The 9,983-nt window shown below is 34.0% G+C and overlaps 1 protein-coding gene across 1 annotated transcript; it reads right to left on the bottom strand.

The window, feature by feature from the left end:
* Positions 1–5,748: 5,748 nt before the first annotated feature.
* LOC100778524 (protein SHORT-ROOT) lies at positions 5,749–7,760 on the bottom strand. The gene has a single exon (XM_003524645.4). It carries the CDS (start codon positions 7,598–7,600, stop codon positions 6,101–6,103), a length of 1,500 nt encoding a protein of 499 aa, XP_003524693.1. The 5' UTR covers positions 7,601–7,760; the 3' UTR covers positions 5,749–6,100.
* Positions 7,761–9,983: the final 2,223 nt, after the last annotated feature.

Genomic DNA, 9,983 nt, shown 5'->3' with positions numbered 1-9,983 from the left:
AATGTCTATGGTGGAAGAAATATCCCTTGTACTGAGCTTTCTTTTTTCCTGCATACATCCAAACCTGTCACAGTAAAACTATGATCCGGGACTCGTTAACCATTTGGATAGTCGTGAAATTTGGACACCACCTTTGGAATTCATTTTCGCACATTCTCAACGTTGAGATTTGCGAAATGATGTTTTTGCAGAGAGAAATTAGTCTTGCACGTTGACAGTGAAATGAATGCTATAATCTCTTTTCCTTTTTTGAAACACTTGGAAATCCTAATAGAACAATTAGAAAAAAAACTCCAGGAGTCTCACGGAACTGCTAGAGATGCCCCTGTCAGTACCAGCCTACACCCGTGAGCCCGCTTAGAGGTAAGGGATGAATTTATCGTAATTGGGGTTAGAATGAGCATATGTAGGGTTCCTTAGAGGATCAAATTGAGATTTATTTTATGATGTTTATTGTATTGTAATTCTTCCTATATGATTATGTAAAATTGTGTTGAGGGGTTTTATTCCCCGTGTTGTGAGAAACATGTTTGTATAATTTGTTTGTGTTTTCTATAAGATTAGCATGATAAATAGTTATATTGGGATCACAAAATTGTGATTGCAATTGTGTATAAGTGATAAATTGAATATTTGATGAATTGTGGGATAACATGTTGCTTTGAGATTATAACATTGTTATTAAGATTGAGTATAAGTGTAAAGTTGAATATGTGTTAATTTGCGATATACACGTAAACATGTGATGGCGTATTGTGACATTGTGAGATGTTAAAATTGTGGACATGAAATTTGGTTGTGAATAAGTGAGTGGTATAAGTGAGTGGTTAACACTTGATGTGACAATACTTGTGTTGTGAGCTGTGAATTATACAATAACCCAACTGGTGTTTATCTCGAGAAAAATGTTTATGCACAGTGTTAAAGTGAATGTGTAGGATTCCTAGTTAGGAACTTAAAGTGTTAAATTATAGTGCAATGTGTTAAACGTATTTGAAACACGAGTGTGAGGTCGTTGGTATTGTATAATTCATGAGCAGTGTCTGCGTGCAAAAATTATTTTAGGGGTTGGACCTAATAAATTCTTCGGAGTCTAGGCCTTAGGGATAAAAACATTTGGTTTAAGTGCTCCTTTAAACCTATGTTGATCACATATAGTTAGAGCATTCTCACAAAATAGAGTGACCCTGACTGGTCACCTTATGATTTTACTTAGTGAGAGTGACCTGACATATCCATTGTGTGGTGTGTGTGATTTTTCACTGACATGATATCACATTGCATATAGACTTGAGTCTAGTATAATTATTGCACAATGCCTGCTAATTATTTATTATGAAATTGATGAGTTTTATTACGTCTTGACCCGAGTGTGTAATTCATGTGTAATGTGATTGATGATTGAAAAATAAATTTTAAATGATAGTGATAAAATGACGTGGATTGTATTAAGTGGAGCTATGTTATAAATACTTCTATAATTTATTTTGATCATGTCTTTGTTTATTTGTATTTTTTTTAGAAAAGTGATAACTCACTCCTTGTGTAATATTTGTGTTTGGATCCTGTGATGATCTTGAACCTTGTGTTCGTGGAAGCAAACAACTAGATGAATGACTTTAAAGAACCTCGTGCGCTAGAGGACGCTGGGACACAATGTTCTGTGGTAGGATGTGACATTGGGGATGAGTTTTATTTTAATTGCATGATGTTATTTTATTTTATTTTACCTTACTAATTTAACACAATTTCTTTTGTAAACTTTAATGGTCTTGTTTTAAGTCGGATATGTTTTTAATAAATTTTATTTGATAATAGTGAAGTGAATGTGAACTTTTTACCCATACGAATTTGTTTATTTGTATTTTTATATGTTTTATTTATTTATATGTATGTCAGGGTAGAGAGTGTGTTACTATCACTTCTCTTACAGATATTTATTTCAGATACTCTTAGACTACATTTTATAATTTTATTTTATTTTTTTGAATTTTTATGAGTACAAATGAAAATACTAGATTAGATAAATGATAGTGTTTTATTATGTCTACAATATTCTACAGTCATTTATGTGTCCTAAATATTTTGCATTTATTATATTTTCATATTTAGATTGTATTATATCTATGTCCCATGTCATGTGTATAACTTTTAGCTTGTCATAAAAGAAGATCCATTATACATCTTACCAAGTTGCATATACTTGATAGAAAGTCCACTCACTCTTTTGAGGTCTTGGACATAGAAATTCAGTCTCAAGAACATGCAGTGCACTTGACATCTTTCAATTAAAGGAAAGGAAATTAGTTCGAGGGAGCCTATGTAGACAGAGAAAGATTATCCACTGATATGGATTTTGCTAAGAATTTTTTAACTATAATAATCTAGCATTGTTGATCAGCTACGTTATGACCTTATGTGTAGTTAGTTGTGTGTGTGATTCTGTTGTGTTACTGTATGTTGACTTTTTATTATTTGGGTTGACCAGCTATTCTTTCTGCAGTTGCTTAAATTGCAGTAGGGATGTTCAATGTATGGTAGTTTTCTCGAGATTCATAAGATTATAAGAACACGTTTTGATTTGACAAAATCTGGTTGACAAAACTCAAATTAAAAAAAGGCCAAATTACACCTTCGGCTAGTGTTTAGCTTAGTTTGTTAATTTAACTTCTCATTGCCTTAAATAAAGAAGTTGAATCGAACACATTCTGAAAATTTCTTTTCAAAAATTAAAGGAGCTTATTTTTAATATAAAAAGAAAAGAAGGAAAAAATAGTTTTTTTTAAAGTTATCTGAAATATCTTTTAAAAATAAACTGTGCATATTAACCTGTCTTTTTCATCTTGAAGTAATCTATGTGGAAAAAAGAAAATAAAAATTTTAATTTTAAAAGAACTTTTAAACTAAATTTATCAAATAATTTTTACTATATTTTTAAAGTTCTTATTTCAAGTTTTAACTTTAAATTTTTTTTAGAGCCATACAAATTAGGTCAAATATAACCTTAGTCTTTTATGTTTATTATTTGGAGGTGGGATGAGGATCAATGTATTTATTTAAAGATTCAGCTTAATTCTATCTTTTTTTCTCTCTTTTATTTGGTATTTTTTTCACTTTTTTTTTTGTTGTAACGTCTTTCTTTCTTTCTTCTTTTTTTTTTCAATAAAGTGGACTAGATTCCGTAGTATCTTTCTTTCTATTAATTGTAGTGATTTTTATTAGTATAAAAAATATTTTTTAACTCGAGTGAAAGGAAAATGTGGCAACTAAAAATTGATAGTGTGGATCAAATTGAGGGGTGAATAAAAAATAAACCGAGATTTTAAATAAACATAGGGGATGAAAGGTGTAATTTGACCTAATAACATCAAAGAAGCTATTTATTTTTATTGCTCATAAAGAAGTTGGAAACAGAGATTGTCATCAGCAATCCAAGGTTCGGGTCGAGCTTTTCTTTATTTAAACAATTTGAGTTCAGATCTGCTTAATATTTTTCTACAAACAAATATAAATATTAATGATTATATAATTTTGTTTTATTTGGGTGCCATATTATGTTCTATTATTGGTGACCAGTTCTGCAAACAAATTATTGATTTATTTCTCTTGTCCAAAAGAAATTTGGGCCAAGTTTTGTTAAACTAAGATATGCTGAGGTGATTTTAGGCAGGCCTTATAGTGGGCCTAGTTATGGGTAGCAAGTAGGGTGTTTTCCAAGTAACATACCCTAGATCTGTTGTGGGCTCTTCAACTACATAAAGCCATAGCTACGCAAGGATTCCAATGTGATCCAAAAATCAGCAAGATATGTCACATCAATATAATTTCAATTGGAAGTCACAAATCCCAACCCTCCACCTTTTTTTTTAAGTCCGAGTTTTATCCCTAATTTCTTTCTTGTTCATTATTGCTGAGCTGTTCTATTATTGAATTAGCAATATAAAAGTATTCTATTATTGTCGGAAAGAAAACATATATAGCTTCAAGGAGCTGGTAGAATGAAACAAAACAAGATTTTACATTTAACATATTGTAGGTTTAAATCTTCATTCGTTTTTTTTTAAAGTGATGTAAATATAAATACTTTTATAAGTGTTTTGAGCCTGAAGAATTTTCCACCTTAGATCGGAATATCATCTCCTCCCTCTAAATTTATGTAACAAAAAAAAAAAGAACTATAGGGGTTTTGTTTCAAAATGGAAAATAAAGACAGAGGGACAAAATCCTGAAGTACTATGAGTTGGAAATTAAGCTTAAGTTAGCTTTCTACTTGAACCTGGTCCCATAGAAACACAAAAGAGGCGTAAGCTGGTCGTTGTCAATTCTTTAGAAAAGGAGACTAAAGCTTAAACATGCAGAAGGTATGGGCCAGCATCAAACTCTCTTTAAGTAAACACTGAACGAAAGCATCTACAATTCTTTATAACTCAAGGAGGAAAAGGGTGCAAAAGGGAGGATAGTTGATATGTTATAAGTTGGAGGGGGCAAGTACCATCATATAAGTTTAATAAGATACACAAACCTAAAAAGATGAACCCAACAATATTAATATATACATATATTTTTCATTGTTTATGTACTTAGAATAGATTGGCTTTCATGAGCACAAGATACCTCCTATATATGAACCCTTGCCTTCATGAAAAAAGGGTCAGGTTTATGTGTGGGGGGCATAAGAGGGTAAAAGCTGAAATGTTTGTCAAATATAAAGATGATATACTTTAGACTTTGAGTATAGAAAATGGGGAAGAATGGAAAAAAGAAAAAGAAGGCCATGCATCTCAGACATAACGTGCTGCCCACTAAAACCCTTAAAGCCACTAATCACTGTACGCCTTTTAATGGATTCCCCAAAGTATAACCTAAGTCGCGGTGGCCGTGCTACTTCCTAAGATTTGGTGGTCCCCAAATCCCAAACTTTGATTATTTATTAAACTCCTAATATCCTTGAAGATTATACTAGTATAATCATATATATATATATATATATATATATATATATATATATATATATATATATATATATCGTTATTGACGCAACACAAACCAAACTCAGTTTTATTTTGGAGGCATCTGTGGAAAGAAAAATTAAAATCATTATGGCGGGATAAGACAAATCACTAAAAAATGATATTGAATGTTGTCAAAATACAAGATAATAAGAGCAATTGGCCAGCTCAAGTAGGTTTTGCAGTTAGCTAAGGACACAAACAATTATGCACCTTATCTCTGGTCAAATTGGGACCAGAACCACCTGTAAGGAAAACGCTACCTGAACTAAGTCAATAAGCTTCAATATCTTACGTCCATTATAGAATATACTAGTGGTTTCCGATATTAAAAGTAAACAAAGTAATTTTTCTTTAAACTTACTAATATTTTAAAACCATCAGAGTAAACAATGAAAATGATAAAACTTGGGGCGAAACTATATATGAACGAATGTGAAATATGAACAACATGTTTCATAAAGCAAGTTAAATATTATCATGCTAAAAGTGGCGATGTCTTGTCCCAACTAATAATTAATTTTCTGAAATGTTTTATTTACTGTAACTTTTGTTTCAATTGGCATCTTTTTTTATTTTGAGAGAGAATATTTTTAAAATAGTAGTGAATAAAAAATAAGTGCAAATAAAGATAAAAACACACACAATTTTGCATACATTATTAATTATTTAATGTTCAAATAATTTTCATGACACTTGATGGATGATACAAACATATACATACATTGAAACAAAAACATGTCAATCAATTACTTTATATAAATATATAGTTCATACAAATATCGATCCAAAGCCACAGGCTATTCTTTGGTAAACAAAAAAAAATCAATCATAAAATGTTAACAAAAAAATAATTTACTTAGTTCCTTTTTCAACACAAGCCAACGCCCATGAATCCCGGTGTCTTACCAAACTTATATATATTTAACCAAAAGAACAAAATAGGAAATAAAGCCCAATAATTAATAATACTGAAAAGAAAAAAAAAAACTCCATCAATATATATCCTTCCGCACGTGCCAAAAAAACCGAGAACACGTGCAAGGCATTCACCCATGTCAAAGCCACATGATACTATTACGATACGATCGTTATGGCCTCCATGCACTGGCCCACACCACCGGCGTGTCCTTCCACGAGAGGAATATTCCGGCATCGGAGCACGCCGCCATCGACCACCCTTCCCTGTACCTCCTCAACAGCGCCCTCACGTCGTCACAAACCTCCTCGCTAAACGGCGCCGCCTTCAGCCCTCCGTTGTGAAGCCTCGCCACCCACCGCGCCGCCGTCTCGCGGCGCTCCACGGACTCCGCCGTCGAGCACGCCACCAGGTCCACCACCGCCCTCCCTGCCGCTCGCTCCAGCATCAGCCTCTCGTTGCTCGTCTTCACAAAACTCTCGTCCAAAGCATCGAAGTAAACCCTAAACCACCTCAAACATTCCTCAAAGCCTTTCACGAACTCGTAACCGTCGATCCCAACGTCCAAATCAGCCTCCTCCTCCACCACCGTCACAATCCGCGGCTGCAACGCTTGCAACGACGATATCAACGCGTCGCGGTTGTTTCCTACGGCGGAAACCGAATGCAGCCTGTTCACACAATTCACAGCCAAAGCTTCATCCTCTTTGATATCAAGTTCGTTGAAATTGAACTCGGAGAGATCTCCGTAATGATGAATGACGTTGAACTTAAACGGAACGCCCATGAGCCTCGCGAATTTCTCCATCCGCGTTCCGATTTCCTTCATTACGCGCTGAACGGAATTACTCGTTCTACCCGTGACAACGGTGGTCAAGCGCAGATGCGGTGTTTCATCGCTCCGTGTGGCCAACGCTTCCAGAAGCGTTGGCCACTGGGTGCAATAAGTGTTGCTGATGTCTAGTATGTGCAATTTGGGGTTTCCCTCCAAGGCTTCCAAGATGGCGCCATTGGATGCCACGTGTCCGAAGGTAGTCCAAGGGCTAACTTCTTGGAATTTCAGGACCGTTTTTCTTGTTGACTCGAAAGAGCATGTTTTCTCGGACGCCGAGGCTAAGGTTCCGTAGGTTCGGTCGCCGGCTTCGGTGACGCGGCTGAACAGGGCTTGGAGGAAATACGCGGCAAGTTTTTGGTCGGTGTCGCCGTAGGGGGAGCTGAGCTCGTTGAGCATCCAGAGGAGGTGATGGAGGCGCGTGGAGTTGTTGTCGGCGACGGCGCGTGCGGATTCCAGGAGGAGGTTGTGGGACCAGTTGGGGGAGAATTCGAAGTTGAAGTCTTGAACTTGTGGGGTGGGGGAGAAGGAGTAGGAGTAATCGGTGTTGGGGGTGGTGCTGAAGGTGTTTGTAGAAATGTTGGATACGTTGTGTTGTTGTTGTTGTTGTTGTTGGTGATGGGGTTGGTAAGGGTAGTAGTATTTGGAAGAAGACGAGGATAAGTCTTCTTCATCCATGTAAAAGTTGAAGCATTCTTCTTCTTCTTGATAGGAAGAATAAGGGTAGTAGTTTTGTCTGGAGGATCTGGAGCTGCTGGAGGTTCTGCTGGTCGTGGAGTTGAGGGAGGGATCGGGTTGTTGTTGTTGATGAAAACTTACTAGTCTAAACAAGGTATCCATTTAACCTACATCAAATAAACAAATGTGAGTGAGTGAGTCTCTCTTAGGTAGCTGCTTCTCAGCATGAGCTCACGACCAAACGTGTTTTTAACAGTGGGAATTGGGGCACTGTTGAGGAATGATTGGGGGAACAACTTGGTCAATTTAGTTAGATTCTACTTACCTTATCAGACTAGGTTAATTTTTTTCTTCTAAATATATATAAAAAGTAGATAGTAGTGGTGAAGGGGTTTAGGACTTTAGGTGTCACCCAACCTTAGATGGAAACAAAATTATATTTAATCAACTTGGTTAACTTACAAGATTGATAACTTTTTTTTCTTCTCTAAGGATATCGATATTTTTATTATATTGGTATTTTTACGAGATTAATCTTTAATTCCAACATTAATCTTTAATTCGAAGTTATACTTAAATTTTTTTTATTTAAGGTTAATTTGATTTTACTAAAAAAGCGTTTTTATGATTTATTTTATATGTATTTCAATTTTATGGTACGGTATAATTTGGATTGGTTTGCCTTTTTTGTTTGAGTAATCGACGTGCGTGGGAATGGAAGTGGGGTTGGGATTATTATGCTAGGTAATTCTTTTTATTGGGAGAGGATGGAGGATTGACTGAGGTGAGCATGTTGGTCCATAGCTTGAAAAATCAAGTAGGGTCTTGGACTAGCTAGGTGATGCTTAGAATATAATTCTCTCTGACAAAAGATGAAAAATTAAGAAAGTGTGAGAAAAAGCAAGGGGGAAGAGATAGTGGGCTAGCTTTTCATTCTTTTTTAGAGAGAAAGAAGAAAAATAAATTAAACACAAAAAAATATATAGAGAGAGGAATTACGAGTATTAGATGGGTGGGAGCAGGCGTGCCCAACTGCCAATTAGGGTTTGAGAGGTAGAGAGAGAGGGAGAGAGGGGTAAAAGCTGCCGGCGTGAGTCATCATCATCAAACCCACTATCATCTCGTAGCAGTAGCACAACCCACTCACGTTCCTTGCCTCCTAATCACTCTCCAAACTCTGCCAAATTTCCAATCCCTCTTTTTTCTTTTCTTACTTACCTACTCTAACAAAGAACCTCTTACACTTACATCAAAATTAAGCAAATCTAGGATTTCATATTGTAAAATCCAGAAGAATAATATTTGATGAACACCAAAAAGTTATTTAATATTTAGAGAGAGAAAAAATAATTAAAAAAATATAATTATGATAAAATTTATGACATGATAAAAAAAATAAAGAAAAATGAGAAATATTAATATAATATTTAAAATAAATGGTAATTCTTCTTATATCAACAAAAAAATAGATATTATTGTACTTGAAAAAATTATATTATGGACTCTAGTCTTTCATATGTCCAGAAAGATAAATTCATCCTTTTCAAATTATAGCATTATTATATTAACATCTATTAAATCAATTTAAAAAAACAATAGTATTTGGACACCTATAATTTCATTTATTAATAATTTCATATATTACATAATATATTTATATTTCTCTAGTCTCTCATAGATGTCAAATAGTATGTGTTATGAGTGTTCAAAAACAATTTTAGTTTTTAAAAACATTTTTCTTGCTTAAATAGAGTCCAAAAGGCCAAGAAAAAACATAAAATGTTCACAAAATGATACTATTACACATGCCTTTTAAAGAACTAGTTGAAAAACAAGTGCCTTGTATCTTAACTGTCTATTTATCTTTAAGTTAGATATAGTTGTAATGACTTGTCGCGTTGAAAAATTATTAGACAATAATTATTTGTGATTGTAATTGTGTTTGAATTTTAAAAGTAGTTAAAGGATAAATTAGAAATAACAAATGTGTACACCAAAATGAAATAATTGTTTTCATAGAATAAAATAGTAACATGAAAAATAGTAATTATTTTATATTTTAAATTATTATTTATAAGCATTTTTATTTCAATTAATAAACGTTTTACAAAGATAATTGTCTGACATGACAATGTTAATACTGACACATTGATGTTTTAAAGATAAATTAAAGATTTATACCTTTGAAAAAATCCCACACATAATGATAATGTTGTATTGTACTAATACAAAGTGTTCCCCTTCTCCAAATTCTAGGGTGGCATGCCTTCTTACTTTTTCACCACTCCTATTTCATGCCAATGGTTTTACAAGTACCACGCACTCAATCCTCGGCTAGCACCAAAACTCTATGATTTCTTTGAATTTTGAATACCAAGGCAACTCAACAGTGCTCTCATCCCATGCCATAATCTCGAAATGTTTGTATCCAACCTGATCTCCAGCTGTTTTACGTATACCTATATTCCCTAAAATCTAAAGCCTATTTCTCATAATCATATATAGCTTCTACCGATCATGTGATGTAATTCAATTAGTTAAATGA

Source organism: Glycine max, chromosome 5 (genome assembly GCF_000004515.6).
Source record: "Glycine max cultivar Williams 82 chromosome 5, Glycine_max_v4.0, whole genome shotgun sequence".
NCBI lineage: Eukaryota > Viridiplantae > Streptophyta > Magnoliopsida > Fabales > Fabaceae > Glycine > Glycine max.
Note: the sequence above shows the minus strand (reverse complement) of the source record. Positions and strands in the feature narration are given on the sequence as shown.

Excerpts from the sequence above, each read along its gene's own strand:
- LOC100778524 (XM_003524645.4), bottom strand. The coding sequence starts at position 7,600 with ATGGATACCTTGTTTAGACTAGTAAGTTTTCATCAACAACAACAACCC.